This window comes from Neoarius graeffei, chromosome 22, assembly GCF_027579695.1.
Source record: "Neoarius graeffei isolate fNeoGra1 chromosome 22, fNeoGra1.pri, whole genome shotgun sequence".
Classification (NCBI taxonomy): domain Eukaryota; kingdom Metazoa; phylum Chordata; class Actinopteri; order Siluriformes; family Ariidae; genus Neoarius; species Neoarius graeffei.
In genome coordinates, this window is record NC_083590.1 from 27,271,404 (window position 1) to 27,291,290 (window position 19,887).

At 40.0% G+C, this 19,887-nt stretch overlaps 2 protein-coding genes across 2 annotated transcripts; both read left to right on the plus strand.

The window, feature by feature from the left end:
* The first annotated feature begins 9,629 nt into the window (after positions 1-9,629).
* LOC132870816 (sterile alpha motif domain-containing protein 3-like) lies at positions 9,630-15,594 on the plus strand. Its single transcript, XM_060904695.1, has 12 exons — positions 9,630-9,676; positions 10,441-10,527; positions 13,131-13,260; positions 13,354-13,401; positions 13,516-13,683; positions 13,796-13,883; positions 13,975-14,127; positions 14,228-14,293; positions 14,398-14,607; positions 14,719-14,872; positions 14,983-15,062; positions 15,165-15,594. Exons 2-12 carry the CDS (start codon positions 10,446-10,448, stop codon positions 15,447-15,449), a joined length of 1,464 nt encoding a protein of 487 aa, XP_060760678.1. The 5' UTR covers positions 9,630-9,676; positions 10,441-10,445; the 3' UTR covers positions 15,450-15,594.
* Positions 15,595-16,981: 1,387 nt separating this feature from the next.
* Positions 16,982-19,479, plus strand: marcksl1b (MARCKS-like 1b). Its single transcript, XM_060904047.1, has 2 exons — positions 16,982-17,302; positions 18,182-19,479. The coding sequence occupies exons 1-2, from the start codon at positions 17,207-17,209 to the stop codon at positions 18,746-18,748; spliced, it is 663 nt and encodes a 220-aa protein (XP_060760030.1). The 5' UTR covers positions 16,982-17,206; the 3' UTR covers positions 18,749-19,479.
* The last annotated feature ends 408 nt before the right edge of the window (positions 19,480-19,887 follow it).

Consider the following 19,887-nt stretch of genomic DNA (forward strand, 5'->3'; position numbering starts at 1 on the left):
AATTGTTCCTTGGCCGACGGCGCACCTTTCCTCAAAATTTCGTCAGAATCTGTTCACTTCTTTTTGAGTTACGTTCAGAGAAGACAAACAAACCGAGGCGAAAACATAACCTCATCCAACAAAGAAGAAGTCCGACTAACAAAATAGAAACATAGAGCACATACCTCCACCAAGCCACATACATTATTATAAACATCAAAATGAAATCACTTGAACCTTGGATAATACTAAAGTTGTCCACCAAATTGTATCAAATTCCGTTCACTACTTTTTGAGTTACACTGGGAACAGACAAAAAGGTCCTGGAGCCACATACAGATCCAGATTTGCATCAAAATCTAACCAATTGTTCCTTGGCTGACGGCGCACCTTTCCTCAAAATTTCGTCAGAATCTGTTCACTTCTTTTTGAGTTACGTTCAGAGAAGACAAACAAACCGAGGCGAAAACATAACCTCATCCAACAAAGAAGAAGTCCGACTAACAAAATAGAAAGAAAACAAAACTGAAAATAAAAATATGTACAAATGCCATTTCTACTTTGATAAGTTATTATCTATGTTGAAATGTTGAACTTGCTTAGGGTTTGGTGTAAGGTTTGAGTGATAACCGAAAGCTACGTTCAAACTATGTCATTTGGTGCGAATGTTAATTTTTAGTAGTTTGTAAACAATTTGGGGGCAGCACGGTGGTGTAGTGGTACTGCTGAAAACTTAATCATTAGGATTTCATATATTCATCAGTATAACATTGATGTTTTTCTCATTCTGTCCAGTTCCCTTTCCCTGAGCCTCCCCTCACCCCAGCTTGTGATGCTCATCAGTTGGCTTTCTGAAAAGAGAACAATAGGGCCTTTTCAGGATATAAATCTCACTCTGTGTTAAGGCATGAAATCTGGGCAGGCAAACAAAAAGAACTATTGACTCTCGTGGGGAGAAAAAAGAGAGAGATAAGATGCCCCACGTTGAACATCGCTGAAACCGGTTCACTGCCTTGGGTTGTAGTGAGAGAGGGGGCAAACATGTGAGATGCTTTTAAGAGTTAGATACATCTTAGATACAAAAAAAAGTGAACGGAGTCAGTGACTTGCCCTCCCCTTGCACCCTTCCTGAAATTTTATGGCACTATCTATACTCAGTAAGACTTTCTTGAGCACAGAAGACAATTCTTCACTTTCTTACTAGAAGTTTAAGAGTTTAAGGTTGGAAAGGTCTCCGTTGAGTAAGAGCTGACTACACACACACACACGATACCAGTGCCAGTATGGCTGAATTAAAGGGGAACTGAAGTCATTTTTAAACTTACTTTTTTTCTTAATTAACGTCTTATTCAATTACGTTTTCGGTTTTATTACTTATATCGTGACTCATATTGGCATATTATATTACACTTATCAGCCTTTTCGGTTTTTAGCCGTGTTGAATGTAGTTCGTTTGGTCAGCGGCAGGCGTCGCTTATCCACGCGATCTTCACAAGACTTGTGCGAGACTTCAAACGTGAAGTGTCAGCGCCGCCATTTTGAAAACTGTTTACACAGCGGCCAGATCGCCATATTCTAATTTAGATTAATTTCAAGATTTGCCAGTTTCATCAGTGATGGAGATTATTCCATACGACTTTGAACCAACATGGAGTAGAGAAGAGTTGGAAAGACGACAGGATAAAGACGAGTCCGTCGCGCTGGTATTTACGTCATTACTGTCGCACAATTAAAACATGCCAGATCAGGCAGCTGGTGGGTTTTCAAAATAATAAATACATGCGTGTATTTTTGTGATAAATACATATTATACTGAGCGCATTTCCCACATAATCCTCACTAAGGTTTCGGACAGCATTACAAAATGGCGTCCCTACTACATAGTGCCCTATATAGTGAGTAGGGAGCGATTTCGGACACAGGGAAAACTTCCGGCTTGATTACATCAGCATTCAAAGGAGGGCGCGCGCGTCTTTTGACAATGTTGGTGTCTTTGATTTCTGCTGTACATTTTACTTCTGTCCTACAATGTCTCGCACAGGTCTCAACGAATCTCGTTTACAGCCATTGTTTTGATATATGGACTGATATATTACATAGTGTATTTCAAACATTCATAACTTGCTATAGCAGTGACAAAATAGCTATCAGAAATGCAGTCGTATATTTAATAAAATGAGATAAATAGAGGGCGGCACGGTGGTGTAGTGGTTAGAGCTGTCGCCTCACAGCAAGAGGGTCCGGGTTCGAGCCCCGTGGCCGGCGAGGGCCTTTCTGTGTGGAGTTTGCATGTTCTCCCCGTGTCCGCATGGGTTTCCTCCGGGTGCTCCGGTTTCCCCCACAGTCCAAAGACATGCAGGTTAGGTTAACTGGTGACTCTAAATTGACCATAGGTGTGAATGGTTGTCTGTGTCTATGTGTCAGCCCTGTGATGACCTGGCGACTTGTCCAGGGTGTACCCCGCCTTTCGCCCGTAGTCAGCTGGGATAGGCTCCAGCTTGCCTGCGACCCTGTAGAACAGGATAAAGCGGCTACAGATAATGAGATGATATAAATAGAATTTTGACAATAAAAAAATTGCCTTCAGTTCCCTTTTAACATTAAAACTTCATCCACACTGGGGGCATCATGGATAAGGCGCCACACCATAAATCCAGGGACCTGGGTTCAATTCCGACCCGAGGTCATTTCCCGATCCCTCCCCATCTCTCTCTCTCCTGCTCATTTCCTGTCTCTACACTGTCCTATCCAATAAAGGTGAAAAAAGCCCAAAAATATCTTTAAAAAAAAAACTTCATCCACTGAAAAAAATGTCCTCAGGTTTTCGGAGTGGCATTTACAAGAACAACAAGACAACAAAAGATGCTATCAGACAAAGACAAAATCATTCTTGACACCTGAACTCCAATATATAACATATGCTTTATTTTTGTCCCTCTGCACCATCTGTCTGACCATGAGACGAAACTTCCAAGTTTCATCTAAAAGCCTGTATGGTTTCAGGCATAGCACCTCCACCCTTCTGCCTCGTCCCCTGCTGTGATCCAAACATTCCTGATTGGGGGAAAAGGTGTGTGATAACATGTCTCAGCCACTCTATCCATTTCATCATCCTGTCACAGGCCCATCAACACGGCCATTCACATTCATGCTTCAGGTCAGTCCTCTCGTGCCCGGTGCACTTATCTCTCCTGTGATAAGGAAGCTCGAGAGGGACGTTAAATAACAGCACAATACGGACGCATCTCTGTAACAGAAAAACGTGTGAAATGCAGGCTCCTCTGTGGCCCATCTCTGCTCTCGAGTCATCTCATGACAATGAGGGCCTTTCACACCAGCTGATTTGCAAAGGAGGAGGAGGAAAGAGGAGTCAGCAATACAGAATGAGATGATCTGCCCCAACCCGTCATCAAACACACACACAAAGATCCGGGCATTGGAAACTCCATCCTTTAACCCTCAACCTCCCAAGTCTGTCGGTATGGCAAAAAAAAGGCAACTATTCCAGTATATGACATGATTCATGATATTCGTTCAGCTCTCTAACGCAAAACTTCCCCTGTGGTTGTAACTATTCTAAGAAAGGTGTGACACAAGTCTTCTTAAACAATGCGTGATTTGCATTCCTCAGTCATCCACAGAGATGTTACGTCACTTGTAAAGGCTGAGGATTGAGACAGAAGTCCAGAGACATAGTCGATATACAGTATTTAAGTTTTAAACAGTCGTCTTTGAACTCTAGAAATGATCATCTTGAGTTTTGGATTAATCCTGTTCAATTCAGCTCGAATAAATAAATTATGTTAAATTGTGATTTCCACCACTGTAACAAAATTTAATTTAATTTAATTTAATTTAATTTAAAAAAAAAAACATATTAACTCCCTGGCTGTGCTTCAGAAACCCAGAGCTTCCCACGTCCCATGCTGAGAGCCACTGATCTAAAATGTATAATATTCAGATAATGTCAAAGATCATTCATGAGGATTTGATCTTCCAAGGTCTTTCACCTTGGCCTAGTGGTTAGTGTGTCTGCCCCTCGATCGGGAGAGCGCAAGTTCTACTTATGGTCGGGTCATACCAAAGACCATTATAAAAATGGTACCTACGGTCATCTGGCAAGGCACGATGCAATACAAATGCGAGTGGGGAGTCAAACTCTCACGGTTACCAGAGGACTAGCCCTCCACTGTAACCCTAGCTATGTAATAGGCTGAAGGCTACGGAAATGGAGATCGGCGCCGCCACATGGCGTGGGAAGGACTTTGATTTTTTTTTTAATTCAGCTTGAAGAAATAAATAGTAAATATAATCACTCTGATTATGTTAAATTGTGATTTCCACCACTGTAACAAAATTAAATTAAATTAAATTTAAAAAAAAAAAAACACATGAACTCCCTGGCTGTGCTTCAGAAACTCACGTCCCATGCTGAGAGTCACCGATCTAAAATGTATAATATTCAGATAATGTCAAAGATCATTCATGAGGATTTGATCTTCCAAGGTCTTTCACCTGACAGTGCAGTGAACCAGTGGAACAGTTTCCTCATGATGTGAATCAGATAATAGATTGATGAACTGAAGGATAATCAGTGGATGTATGGAAATATATCACACGTGATGATAGATTATTACAGTATTTTTCTTTAATTTACAACTTAAGGAATATATATATATATATATATATATATATATATATATATATATATATATGTGTGTGTGTGTGTGTGTGTCTGTATACATAGTGATGTATGAGCCCACACACACACACACACACACAGAGCATACACCCACATATCTACAAGCCAAGAATCCTTTATTTATCACACATACACTCAAGCACACAGTGAAATTTAACATTTGCATTTAACCCATCTGAAGCAGTGAACACACAAAAGTGAGCATTGAGCACACACACAGAGCAGTGGCCATCTATGTTACAGCGCCCAGGGGGCAGTTGTGGGTTAGGTGCCCTTGCTCAAGCTGCCCTATGGTAACCTAACCGCATGTCTTTGGATTGTGGGGGAAACCGGAGCACCCAGACACAGGGAGAACATGCAAACTCTACACAGAAAGGCCCTCGTCGGACACTGGGCTCGAACCCAGAACCTTCTTGCTGTGAGGCAAGAGTGCTAACCGCTTCACCACCGTAGTATAAAAATATAATCTTATAACAAGATACCTACAGTATATCTATACGCACACAACTTCTATACATGAACAGAGAGTGTGAACAGGAAAATATATATATATATATATATATATATATATGTGTGTGTGTGTGTGTGTGTGTGTTATTTACCAGCTGGGAGGTCCGTATCGTGAAATACCGTGACTGAGGTCTTGGGCCTCGGTCAGTATTCAAGGCCGAGGTCACGGTATTTCACCATACGGACCGACCTTAAGCTGGTAAATAATATATTTATTTTTTTCTTTACCAAATTCTAACAGAAAACGAGAGCGCCCGAAAGGGAAAACCAAGCCGAGACAAGCTGCCATTTTGAATCCTCATTCACAGCTGTAATGCAAATGGCTTCCTCCTCGGTATACAAGTGCACTTCCATGGCAGGAAAAAAACTACATTTTGCCGCCTATGTAGTCCCCTATTTATACAAATAGGTGTCATTCAGGATTCAGCCATGTTTTTGCTCGGCGTTAGTAAGTTAGAGGTTTTTAGCTTTCTCCTGAAATGTTTTCTTTTATTTCTTCTTCCTCAGGGTAGTAAAACTCACTTTCACTGTGAACACTGTCGTTATCGCTATCCATGCTGTAAAATTATGAATGAATGAATTAATTTATTTTATTTCGAACGTGTATAAAAAAAGTATGTAACTATTTGTACATACAAAAGAAAGAAAACGAGAAAGTGACAAAAAAGAATAAATAAAATAACATAAAGAGCTAAGACATTACAATACACCGCACATTGTTCGAAAAAGGAGTGGGAAGAAGTACAATACTTTTTTAATTTCCCACCCCTTTTTAACTACCCCAAAATCCAAACTACATTAATACACCTATAAAAATATATACCATATATACACTTCATGATTATCTATATAAATATATAATTACAAAGATATATATATATATATATATATATATATATATATATATATATATATATATATATATATATATATTATAGACCATATATACACTTCATAAATATCTATATAAATATATAATTACAAAAATAAATATCTACTACATACCTATCCCTGTAAATATGAATATATAAACTATCCACATAAATAAATATATACCATATACTAAGTTAGTTCTAATATAACAATCAACTCTATTCTATTTATCCCTCATCATCCTCCGTTGACATACTTCCTCTTCTATATACTTGTTTAAAAATATTTTTTGTACCTTTTTTAAACAGATTTATATTTGCACTTTGTTTTATTTCTGTCTCCAGTCTGTTCCATAAAGTCACCCCACAGCTCGATACGCACATGCTTTTCATATTTGTTTGAACCTTTGGTTTTTTAAAATTTAGGTCTCCCCTTAGATTATATCCCCCCTCTCTCTCACTAAACATTCCTTGTATATTTTTTGGCAATAGATTATTTCTCGCTTTATACATTATTTGTGCTGTTCTGAATTTGACCAGATCCATAAATTTCAACATGTGAGAGTTTATGAATAGTGGGTTTGTGTGATCTCTGTGTCCTGTTTTGTTTATTGTCCTTATTGCTCTTTTCTGTATTGTACATATCGGCTGCAGAGTGGTTTTGTAGGTGTTTCCCCAGACTTCGACACAGTAAGTCAGATATGGCAAAAATAATGAGTAATATAGAGTTAAAATAAAATTAATGCTTTTGTACTGAGAAATGCTGGCAAAAATTTATAAGATTTTTGATAATCTTATAAATAAATCTTATCAAAAAAAGATAAATGTTGACATGCTACTATGTTTGTTGTTGTTGTGAACGAGCGAGTCGCCAGAGGTCCCTAACCAGGATCCGTAACTGGGGTCCGTATTGTAGGATACAGACCCGCTCGCCAGCCAATCAGAGCGCAGGATTTGATGGAAACCGGGCCGCGAAAAAAATAAAAATTGTTAAGATTGGTCAAAGGGAAAAATGTTAAGAAGCTATAACATATTCAGTGCTCAACTTTAAATCAATAATTGACTTGAATATGCAGGAGTGATGCATTGCTGTACTTTGAGCCATTTCAGTCTCAGCTATGAGTTTTATCTTGTATTTTTAAAAATACGTCTACATCGTGTCAGTTTGAGGTACTGTTCATCTATTTTTCTAAACTTTGTTCTAGATTTTTTTATTGCATGACTTCTACATTGGGTGGTGTAGTGGTTAGCGCTGTCGCCTCACAGCAAGAAGGTCCTGGGTTCGAGCCCCGTGGCCGGCGAGGGCCTTTCTGTGCGGAGTTTGCATGTTCTCCCCGTGTCTGCATGGGTTTCTTCCGGGTGCTCCGGTTTCCCCCACAGTCCAAAGACATGCAGGTTAGGTTAACTGGTGACTCTAAATTGACCGTAGGTGTGAGTGTGAATGGTTGTCTGTGTCTATGTGTCAGCCCTGTGATGACCTGGCGACTTGTCCAGGGTGTACCCCGCCTTTCGCCCGTAGTCAGCTGGGATAGGCTCCAGCTTGCCTGCGACCCTGTAGAACAGGATGAAGCGGCTAGAGATAACGAGATGAGATGAGACTTCTACATTATCAAGTCAGTACAAAAACATTTTCAAGTCCAAACATTAGTTTTCCAGTGCAAAATTAAATGTTACAGAAAAAAAGTTTGTATCTGAGTAGAGTATTACACCAGAGAGCACTTTTCAGATTAAAAAAGAAAACATAATGAACACTACTGGGTTGTGGTGCAGAATTAAGAAGCGAGTGTGACAGTCAAAGTGTCCAGGTTCTGTAAGATGCTCAGTATCTACAATACTACATCTCATTTCCTTATAAAACTGCACACACACTGTCAGAAATAGGGGTACAGTAGGGGCCCATTTCAGTCCTCTAAGGTACAATCTACACTAATGTACCCCGTAGGGCTCATTATTGGCTCTCAAGGTAACAATATGTACCTTTTTAGGGCCAAAAAGGTACATCATCATGGCTTGGCTTCGCGAACGAAGATCATGAAGGGTGTTGTCCACGTCTGTTGCACACCCGCTGATGGCTGGTGAGCCCGATTCTGGAGAGGCAGATCCGGTTGCAGCGGGTATAGGTGAATGACTAGTTGGGTGTGGGAGTAGAGGGTATGAGCGTGGTTGTAGTAGTGGTAGTAGAGGGCAACTTGCTCTTCCTCTTTGACCTTTTGTCCTCCAGGTTGGCCCGTCTGGCACACTCGAAGATCTTGACCGCACCGTGAATGGTGTTTCACCAGCTCTTGTGGTCAGCAGCGTGTGAGGACCAGTCACGGGGATCAATATGGCAATTGGTGAGGGAGCGTTTCAGGAGGTCTTTGTACCACTCCTGGGGCGCCCCTCTCTTGCGCCACCCTTACTGGCTCTCAGGGTAACTATGTGTACCTTTTTAGGGCCAAAACGTTACATATATGTTCCCAAGCAGTATATTAAGGCTACAAATAAGTACATTAGGACGACCTGGTGTACCCCTATAGGTACAATAATGTACTTTATTTTCTGAGAGTGAAAGAGATTGCTTTTTTTTTCTTTTAAAGTTGTGTTGTCACACCAAATTTTGACTTTGTTTCATTTATTACTGTTCATTGTATTACTCTTTATAGTATTTTCTTATGTAGGAACGTTTACATTTACGTTTGCATGTGCTTAAGACTTTTGCCCATCATCTGAAATTTATCATTACGTGATCAGGACGATAAGTATTGGATTATAAGTCAGTTGAGAGGAATTATTATGATCCACAAGGTCAGAAAGACAAAAAAAATTGTACCTAGAAGATGTGCCATTTTTACTATTCAGTGCTGTGTCAGGGTCAATAAATGATATTATAACCCACTCAAGTTATTTGAATTTTCTTTCTTTCTTTCAAATCAGATCCACAACGTTATATGGTAATGCTCTGATATATCTCACATCCATCCATTATCTCTAGCCGCTTTATCCTGTTCTACAGGGTCGCAGGCAAGCTGGAGCCTATCCCAGCGGACTACGGGCGAAAGGCGGGGTACACCCTGGACAAGTCACCAGGTCATCACAGGGCTGACACATAGACACAGACAACCATTCACACTCACATTCACACCTACGGTCAATTTAGAGTCACCAGTTAACCTAACCTGCATGTCTTTGGACTGTGGGGGAAACCGGAGCACCCAGAGGAAACCCACGCGGACAACATGCAAACTCCACACAGAAAGGCCCTCATCGGCCGCTGGACTCAAACCCAGGACCTTCTTGCTGTGAGGCGACAGTGCTAACCACTACACCACCATGCCGCCCAGATATCTCACATCTTCTTTGATATGATTTGGTGGGTTCAGAATGCCCACCATAATACCCGTTCAGGTCCCATGTCCTTTTATGTTCCTTCTGTTAAGTCATTTGTCCATTCTTCATTTATGTAACTACACTCTTAGAAAAAAAGGTTCTTGGGGGTGCTATATAGAACCCTGTGAGTTCAATTCAGGGAAAATGGAACCTTTTCCATCGAAAGGTGCTATTTTAGGCACGTGAAGATTTATTTGATTTCCAACGAACCTTTCCAACGGCAACCATTCACTTCAAGCGTTCATTGGTAAGTGACTACGATTTTTGTCCTTCCGTGTATTTTCTTTATAACGCCAATGAAAAATACCTTAAGTGGTGCTTTCCCTTTAATAACGTGAAGTGGTGTTTGTTTGAGCGTCAAGGGGTGTGTCGTGTGTGTAAATGTTGTAGTCATTGGTTTTGAACGTCAAGGGGCGTTAACTTTGTCAACGTCAGCTCCGCAGATGTTAGCTTGTTAGCTAGCGGATATATAACTTTTGTTCACTGGCATTAAAAAGGCTACAGATGTCAACATTACTGGATACAACAGGGAGTATCATACATGTTGTGTTTTATTTGTTTTCGTTGTGTGTATGAGCGTTTATGAGGGCCAAGATGCCACATATATTTAAATCCATGTAATTTCCATAGTGTAATGGAATGTACAGATACACTTTATTGTTCTGCCACTGCCTGATGTCTAAAGTGCTGCTATATGAGACCTGCTCCATCAGTCAGTGAAAGTGAATGTAGCCTTTGAAAGTGAATGCACAAAAGTACCAAGAGAATTGTGTGTAACTGGCAATGTCAGGATGTCAGTTCGAAAACAGGTGGTGACAAAACAACAAAATGCTGTCTATAAATACTGCACCTTGAAATTATTTTTATTTATTTATTTATTTATTTATTTAACACCTACATTGCAATGATTTAAAGTGAGTATTTTTTTGACACCCTGTAGTGCTGTGAAGTACATTCAGAATTTTGAGCACTTTCACAATTTTGTGGTGTGTGTGTGTATATTCTTTCTAGGAAACATGGTTGATGCGTGGTCCACCCATGAGGTCTGTCTGTGGCTGGAGCAGAATTCTTTAAGCGAGGCTAAACAGATCTTCTTTGGTAACACACCCAATTTTTTATGATAATGGAGCGTTTTTTTCGATGTGGATTTTGTAGTGTTGTGAAGTTCACTATCCCAAAATATCTCAGCCACTTGCAGCTCACGCACCAACACCAACCTGATTTCCAAGCACAATGTGTTGTTGAGGCATGCAGAAAAACATACAAAAGTGTTGGAGCCTTGAGGATACACTTATACAGACACCACAGGAACTATGTGCAAACAAAAACTGTGCCTCATGAAGAAATCAATTCGGAACCTGAATCGGACTCTGATGTAGACCAAAATGTAGAAGACCAATCTACTATTGAAAATGACAGCGAGCAGGTGGATTTAAATACTTTGCTCTCAGGTCTTCAGAAGCATGTGGCACTTTTTATATTAAATCTTCAAGAGAAGCACCTCCTCCCCAAAATTACTCAAGACACAATTGTTGAAAATCTTCAATTTGTACTGCAATTTTTTCAGCAACATTACAATGATCTCATTAAGTTCCACTTGGATCAGTCGGGTTTCAGATTAAAAGACCATGAGGAATTGGACAATCTACTGTCAAATGAAACTGTTTTTGACCGTGCATTTGAGTATGTTAAATCTGAGTACAGATTAATACAGTTTAGTAGGGAGAATCTGGATTTTGTGGAGCCAATTCGCTATGTCCTTGATGTTAATAGCAGGGGAAAGGAAGACAGTTTCCAATATGTGCCACTGAATGATGTTTTAAAGGTTTTTTTGGAGAAAGAGGACATTTTTTATTCTTTTCAAAGAGGATGTGAGAAGGTTTCAAATGATTTTTTGGAAGATTTCACGGACGGTATTTTTTTCCAAACTCCACCATTTTGTGGTGATCCAAGTATTCTGCGTATTCACCTATACACCGATGAATTTGAAGTTGTTAATCCATTAGGTGCTAAAAAAGCAATACATAAAGTAACGGCCTTTTACTTTACTATTGGAAATCTTGAACAAAAATACAAGTCCCAATTACGGCACATACATCTGTGTCTTTTGATTCGACATCAGCTCTTTCAGAAGTATCCTCATAAGGACATTTTACGTCCTCTCCTACTTGATCTGAAGGAGTTATTTACAAAGGGAATTGACATTTGTGTGGATGACAGACACCATGTTTTGAAGGGGGCTCTAGCAACTATTTCTGCTGACAATTTGTCTGCCCACTACTTAGCAGGATTCACATGCTGTTTTAACAGTGGCCGTGTGTGCAGATTTTGCATGACCACATATAGCGACTTGAAGACCCATGTTAATGAAGAAGGAGTTCAAATTAGGTCTTCAGATGTCCACAAGTACCACCTAACTGCCCTCGAAGAAAACAATCAGTTAACAAAACAGACCTATGGTGTAGTGAAGGAGTGTCCGTTCACTGAGCTGAACTATTTTGATGTCACACGACAATTTCCACCAGATTTAATGCATGATTTTTTAGAGGGTGTCATACCAATTGTTGTTTGTAAAGTCATCACTGCACTTCATCAGTTGAAAATTGTGACACTGAATGACATTAACTCAGAGCTGGAAGCATTCAAGATTGGGAAAAATGATAGAGGTAACATTCCACAGACACTACCGCAGAGTGTACTGAAACAGAAGTTAACTGGATCAGCAGCACAAAACCTGTGTTTATTCCGGATTCTACCACTCCTTATTGGCCATTATATTCCACAAGGTGACACACACTGGGATATTTATCTCAAGTGCAGAGAAATAGGTGACATAATCCTCGCTCCCTGCGTCAGGAAAAGCACTATTCCTTTCCTCACTCTTCAAATTGGTGAATTTCTCTCCTCTTTCAAGACTGTTTTCCCAGAGACCTTCACCCCTAAATTGCACTATCTTATTCACTATCCTCGTCTGATGTTGGAATTTGGTCCACTGAAACAGCTGTGGTGCATGCGCTTTGAGGGTAAACATCAGTATTTTAAGAGGTTATCCCACAACACCAGCAACTTCAAAAATCTTTGTCACACCCTAGCTAAAAGACACCAGCTGCGCCAGTGTTGGGAATTGACATCCTTGGACATTCTCCACCAGAGCTCATACACTGAAGGTGAACGTCAAGTCCCATTCGCTTCTCTTCCATTGAACATTCAGGAAGGTATTGCATTAAAGAGTGGTGTTGAAGACATACCAGCACATGAGAGAGTAGGAGTTGTTAGCACTCTACTGACCAACAACTGTACGTACAAAGAAGGTGACAACATCGTAATTGATGTGGTAGAGGAGGACATTCCCATCTTCATGAGAATAGCGAAGCTTATTCAGTTCAGAAGTCTTTGGCTTATCTTTGGAAAATTACGTACCCCCAAGAATTTCAGTTGTCACTACCATGCCTTCTCTTTGGAGGAACAAAAGGAATGGGTTGTTGTTCATCCAGGGGATGAAAAAGATTATCATTCTCTCGATAGCTATATCATTGATGATAACATGTTCCTTCCACTTCATCATTGCGTGCAGAGGTAAAATCCTGCCTAAAAGTGGATTTACAATTTAAAAATCGATTTGTTAAAAATTATATAGGTAGGCCTACTGTATGACTATCCCCTTATTGGAAATGCATTGTTTGTAATTCTTATATCAACAGAACAACAGATTGATGGGGAAACACTACTGGGACTAACAGAGCGGATGGTAGAAAAACTGTTTCCCATCATGAAACACCAGGTCTTGTTTTTGAAAGAGTTGGAGAAGTTGCGCAGCACATCATCAGCACAGTAATTACCGAATTACATTACTTGTCAGCATTAAATGGATAATTTCTTGCCATGAATGCTGTTACACCAAATTGTTGTCTTTCCTGTCTATAGAAAATCCAATCCAACATGTGACACACTACCTGTAGAGTCAAATACTCAGTAAGTCTACAGCACTTCAGTGTTATCTTACTTAAATGCCTCCGCCCTTCTGAGAAAATGTTTTATGACAAAAGGAAAAAGACTAATGGTATCTGTCTCTATTTATGTTTGTAGTCAACAAGCTCATGTGTCATGGCCAGCACTGTATACCCTGCCTGTTATGCCACCAGAGCTACAGGAAGCTCTACACGGAAAAGATCCATCTTTCAAAAAAAAGGATAAATCACACTTGAGAGCATTGTTAATACAAGTTCTATTTGACCACATAACAACGTACACATGGTATTGTTAGTCTTGATCTATACTCACGTTCTCATTATTTGGTTTTAGTAGGAATGTTGGAATAGTCAGAATGGGTTTAATTTAAGAACACTTTTATTCTGTGAATTTTCAGGTACCCTAACCATAAAAAATACACTGATGTTCTCGGATGTCTGATCACCAGATTTCCCTTTTTGAGAGACCACAGCAGCACTGGATATGTAAGTTCTTTCTTACCCTTTTTTAAAACTTTCTTTATGTCAAACACAGTATATCTAGTTCAGTTACTTAACTATATGTCAACATGTACAGGATACCTTGCTGGAGTGCTTAAGGAACAAGTTTAAAAAGGAAAGGTCTCCCTTGGTGAACTTCCCAAAAGTTATGGAGATGAAGAGGAAGTTTGGGACAAAGAAACAGCGAAGTGTAGACCATGAGTCTCTGGAGGACTCACCTGCATATCAGGTACTAACATCAGGGTCTGCTTTTCAGCTTGCTAGTCAGTGTGGTCATTGTTTACCAGTGCAGTTCAGAAATTTGACCATTATCTAATCACTAATTTCAGAGGGCAAAGAGACGCAGGACAGAAGCAATCCAGGCATGTTGGGGGAGCTTGGATCCAACACAAGAGGTGCACAAAATGAGTGATTTAAACACTGCTCATTGCTCACATGATTCCTGTACATTGCATGAGTCCTGTATATTGCACATTACTCACTTGTGGATGTTTTTTAGATTGTAGTGGAACTTGAGAGTGTTGGGGAGGATGACCTGAGTTTTCAGGAACATCTAAATGCGATTAATAATGAGCTACGCCGGCGACAGCCAGATCTAACACAAATCATGGATAGGATGAAGCGCACTCTTTATAAAAGGGTTGAAGTCACGGCCAAGCCAACAGGCGAAGTCATGCAGATGTTCACCTTTTTTCAGATTCCCGAACTGGTGAGAAGCGAATTTTAAATACTGTAAAAGACAGTCTGGTCAAACTGACAACCTTAAACAACCTCACTCTCTCTCAAAATGCGTGTGTGTGTTTGTTGCTTTGTTCTCTAGTTGCATTATGAAATGAGGCTGCGGTTCGGTCAGGACATGGAGCTAAATCTCCAGAATGCCCTCACGACAATCACGCCAAACATCATCAGGGCGGCTCAGCAGGGGAACCACAAGGAACAACTGACCACCTGGCTGACAGAGGCCACCACAGATGGTATGGCACCAGCTGATTTTTTTTTTTTTTTTCTTCTTCCCCACTCACACCTTCAATTACCTCTATAAAACTATTGTTTTATGAAAACAAGGTTTCTTTTGACATTTTAGATCATCTGAAGAGTGCTGCCATCCTCATCCTGCCAGAGCTCTTCAAAGAAAGATCAAAGTTTTTCTACTGCTTGGATGAGGTATGTAGTCTTTCTGTAATTAATTTGCCCCTCTTGCTTTTGTCACGACATCCAAAATTCTATCAGGACATTACATACACTTTTTTGTTTTCATTCATACAGGAGCCATGCAGCCCGTTTCCAGTCATGGTCATTGACAATGCTGTGAATCCCCTCCTATGCTCCAACAACGTCTCGATCAAGATGGATGGAGTCACTGTCACAAGTGGGGAGATGGACATCCCTCATGCACTCCAATGTCTTTTGGAAATTTATTTTATTTTTGGTGTGGAGTACCCAAAGCAAATCCGACACACCTTGAGTTTTGTGGAACATTATTTTTTTAAAATTCAAAATACCCCAGTTTCTATTCCTGTCCTCAAACTGTATAACCAAATTTGTTCATGATTATTTTTAATTTGCATGATTTTACGTCTTCACAATAAACATGAAGACCTTAACAATAATACCTAATAAATTAAAACCTTGAATGTTTCGGAGGTGTGTATTTGAATATGTATGTGTATGAGTGCTGTTTTATTCTTTAGTTTAGTAGTGAGTTTGTATTTGTTCCTTTCTCTATTTTAACTTTAAAATGTTTGAACTTTTTGGAGTGTATTTCACTTTTTTTTAACAATACAGTTGGTCTTAAAAACCACCTCTCTGTTCCTTTCTTTATGATTTTACAGCTTAAAGATTTGCCTTCTAATTGGATATTTTATGTAAAATAGCTGCAGTGTTATACATTTTACATTTATAATGTGATGATAAAATATTAAATGTAGTTACAATACAATAACAATAATATGAATAATCGTCATCATCACAATCATTATCATAATAAAAGTGCCTTTTTAGCACCCTTTTTTTAAATAAAGAACCATTTAGGGTTCTTTTTATTGAACCCTCTTAAATGGTTCTATATAGACCCTTTTGAGGGTGCCATATATGTACCAAGCTATAGAACCCTTAAAGGTTCCATTTGGAACCTTTTGTTTTAATAGTGTACCATATCAGTTGCCATCCATTAATGTTTGGCATAGTTTTAAATCCAAGGTCAAGAATTTTTTATTTGATCAATTTTATCAGCAATCTTTTTATTATGTCCTAGTTAACCTTCTAGTTCATGCCATACGAACACCGGCGGCACGGTGGTGTAGTGGTTAGTATGGTTGCCTCACAGCAAGAAGGTTCCGGGTTTGAACCCAGCAGCTGGCGAGGGTCTTTCTGTGTGGAGTTTGTATGTTCTCCCCGTGTCTGCGTGGGTTACCCCCACAGCCCAAAGACATGCAGTTAGGTTGACGTGGGGTGGCCTTGGGCTGGGGTGCCCTTGAGCAAGGTACCGAACCCCTGGGCGCCCTGGTGTGGCTGCCCACTGCTCTGAGTGTGTGCGTGTGTGTTCACTGCTTCAGATGGGTTAAATGCAGAGGATGAATTTCACTGTGCTTGAAGTGTGCATGTGACAAATAAAGGTTTCTTCTTCATATTTTATTTTATACACTGTACGTCCTGGACACTTTTTTTCCTCCTGTCTTTTGTTTTTTGTACTTGGACCACCACGGAAATACCCTTTATTGTGCTATCCATGTATTTTAATGTGCACTATGCTTGCATTTTGTACATTATTTTACATCATCATTCGTTCATGTGTCCAGTTAATCATTTCTAACACCCAAGAAAACATGGAGAAGAAGAAGAAAAAGAAAAAGAAGAATGCACTGATTTCTAATCATTAGTTTCAGTTTCAACAGGTCCAGGAGATATTTAAAAGCCATTTTCTTTCCCTGATCTCTAACCACTGGGCGGAGTCACGTAGGGGTCGTGATAGAAGGCGGGATCTGTTTTATGATTGGTGGAAATCTCAGGGACACGCCCATAGGTGGGGCTTGGGGTTATCTTCAAGCGCTGTTCAACTAGTATCGGTTTAGTAGTAGCGACGGACGACCAGGAGCTGAGAAGATCTCTTGTGTAGTGTTCACACTACTGAATTAAATCAGGAAAGAAATATTTCTATTTTGTTATATATATATTTTTTTTTTAATCTTGCTCTGAAGCTCTTTTTGGATTCCTGAACGAACAGCCTGTTGATTTGGATTTACTGCACATTTTTATTTTTTTTTATTTTTTTTTTTTCATTCAAAGAAAGAAAGAAAAAATACAAAATCATGGGATCACAGGCATCTAAGGGAGGAGTGACTGCGGAGGGCAAAGCCGCCGCCGCCGCATCACCGGACACCGCCGGGGCCAAGAGTAACGGACAGGTGGGCACTGTTACCCCGACACACCCACATCCCTACAGCTCTCTCTCTCTATCTCTCTCTCACACACACACACACACACACACCTCAGACTCCAGCTCTGATGCCATTGCATCATCATAATTTCTTTATTATTTGAAAAGCTATTTATTTATTTATTTTTGTGCAAATACTAATTAGACCCTCATTATTACCTGTCCATGCAAAAACACATAAAGAGGCTCGTGCATGCAGGGCTGAATAAAAAAAAGTGTTTTTTCCTGCTGAAATCATATATGTTATGTTATGTTATGTTATGTTATGTTATGTTATGTTATGTTATGTTATGTTATGTTATGTTATGCATGGCATGAATTCATACACGAGCTCGTACACTGTCAGTTCCGACACCTGCACTGCACTGGCGGTCATGTCACCTGAAATTATTATTATTATTATTATTATTATTATTATTGCATGTTATTAGAATTGCAAGATATTTTCAGAGACCAAATATACCGATATATTTTTTTTTCTTCCCTGCTCCTTTTCCTCATCCGTCGTCAGTGAGTCCCTGATGGTGTGAAAAGAAACGCGTCGATTGATTTTTTTTTTCTTGCAGCCTTTGTCTCGAGACGCGTCTCGTCGCTTCGTATGTCTGTGTGACACGAGCGCCACCTCGCGGTGCATGATGGTATTGCAAGGCGTCACCTGCAACACGGGGGCTTTGTGTGTTCTTTCCGTTCGACGACGATTTTTACAGAATGATATTCAAGAATTAATATCGATGATACAAAATTGTCTTAAATATCTACGATATTTTTTAATAAACGAGTGGCTCGCGGATAAAGGCTTCGGTTGTAAAACTAGCCTAATACATCTCATTATGTTTATCCATTCCAGGAGAACGGGCACGTCAAGACGAACGGCGACGTTTCTGCCAAAGCAGAGGGCGACTCCGGCGCCACCACTAACGGCTCGGCTGAGGCTGCCAAGGAGGCCGAAGCTGGAGCTGGAGACGCCATCGAACCTGCACCCGCCGCCGAGGGTGACGGCGCCAAGCCTGAGGGTGAAGCGACCAAGGAGACACCTAAAAAGAAGAAGAAGAAGTTCTCGCTGAAGAATTCGTTCAAGTTCAAGGGTCTGTCGCTGAAGAAGAGCAAGAAGGCGAACACCGAGGTGAAGGAAGAGGCTGTCAAGGAGGAAGAGAAGAAGGAGGAGAAGCCGGCTGAGAATGGTGCCACTGAGGAGAAGAAGGAGGAAGAGGTCAAGCCTGAGGAGAACGCTGCTGCTGCCGCTGCCGCCCCTGCTGCTGCTGCCCCGGCTGAGACCCCCAAGGCTGAAGAGGCTCCTCCTAAAACCGAGGAAGCCGCTGCCCCCAAGGAAGAGGCCGCCACCCCTTCGGCTGAGCCCACGAAACCGACAGAGGAGACCAACTCAACACCTGCAGCATCCGAACAGAAGGAGTGATTGTACGTCGCAAGGAACTGTTGTGAACTGTTTTTCAAGAAAAAAAATCTATATATATATATTTATATATATATGTGTATATGTATACATATGTATATATACATGGATATATGTATATGTATATATACACATGTATGTGGAAAAAAAAGAAAGAGACTCCTCGTGCCACTTTCTTCCAAGATTAATGAGAAACGACAGACTAGATTCACTGGTTCACTTCCCTATTAATGGCTCAAAGATCTGGGACTCTTGAATTTAGGCCGCGATTGATCGACGCTGGAGTGAAGAGTGTCAGAGAATGAGATGAAGAGGAGGCATCTTTCAATCCCACCATCACCAGAGAGGCTAATAATATAAAATCAAGTGCAAGATGAACATCACTACATAATGACTGTTAAAAAAAATACAAAAAAAAAGAAAAGACTCGCCAACTTTCTACATTCCTATATTTTAACCCAAATTTAAGTATTTTGTGGTGTATAGAGAACCATTTTAAATATCCAGAAGGCTTTGTCTTGTTTGTTTGTTTGAAATCGCATTTTAATTTCCATCTTGGCTAAACACACACACACACACACACATTTGAGCTTGCTATGTTCACATTTAAAGTTTAAAAAAAAAAGAAAGCAGAGTTGTTATGTGTTAAATGTGAGCCTTGATCTGCTTTTTTGTCTCTGTAAATAAATTTGACCAATTTTTGTTCTTTATTTTGCTAATGTTAAAAGATGTTACTGGTTTTATTGTAAAGTTGATAATGGTAAATAAATGTTGGTTACCTAATGAAGAGTGATAAGCGGTTGTCGTTCTTGCCATTGGTTGGGTAGAATGTCATGAGAAAGGGACAAACCACAAACACCGATTCACAGAATTGCGTATATAATCATATTCATATAATCTAATCAATAAGTAGTCCTGAAACCACTGTAGAAATACGTAAAAGGTCGCACCCTCAACTGAGCTTTTAGAAGAAATCACTCAGTATTGGATGTTTAACCCATGACCCAAAATATAACTGGTATCTTATAAAAATTCAAACAATACTAAAAACTTCTTGACACCCTACCACTTTCTATCAAGAGGATCTCCAAGCCAAGGAAGGACTTTTTGTGTCTTTCAATAAATGATCATCACAAAGATGT

Bases quoted from the DNA above. Each gene is read 5' to 3' on its own strand.
- LOC132870816 (XM_060904695.1), top strand. From the start codon at position 10,446: ATGGTTGATGCGTGGTCCACCCATGAGGTCTGTCTGTGGCTGGAGCAG. The intron at 13,261-13,353 runs GTAATTACCGAA...TCCTGTCTATAG, and splicing joins CGCAGCACATCATCAGCACA to AAAATCCAATCCAACATGTG. The intron at 13,402-13,515 runs GTAAGTCTACAG...TTATGTTTGTAG, and splicing joins CCTGTAGAGTCAAATACTCA to TCAACAAGCTCATGTGTCAT.
- marcksl1b (XM_060904047.1), top strand. From the start codon at position 17,207: ATGGGATCACAGGCATCTAAGGGAGGAGTGACTGCGGAGGGCAAAGCC. The intron at 17,303-18,181 runs GTGGGCACTGTT...TATCCATTCCAG, and splicing joins GGGCCAAGAGTAACGGACAG to GAGAACGGGCACGTCAAGAC.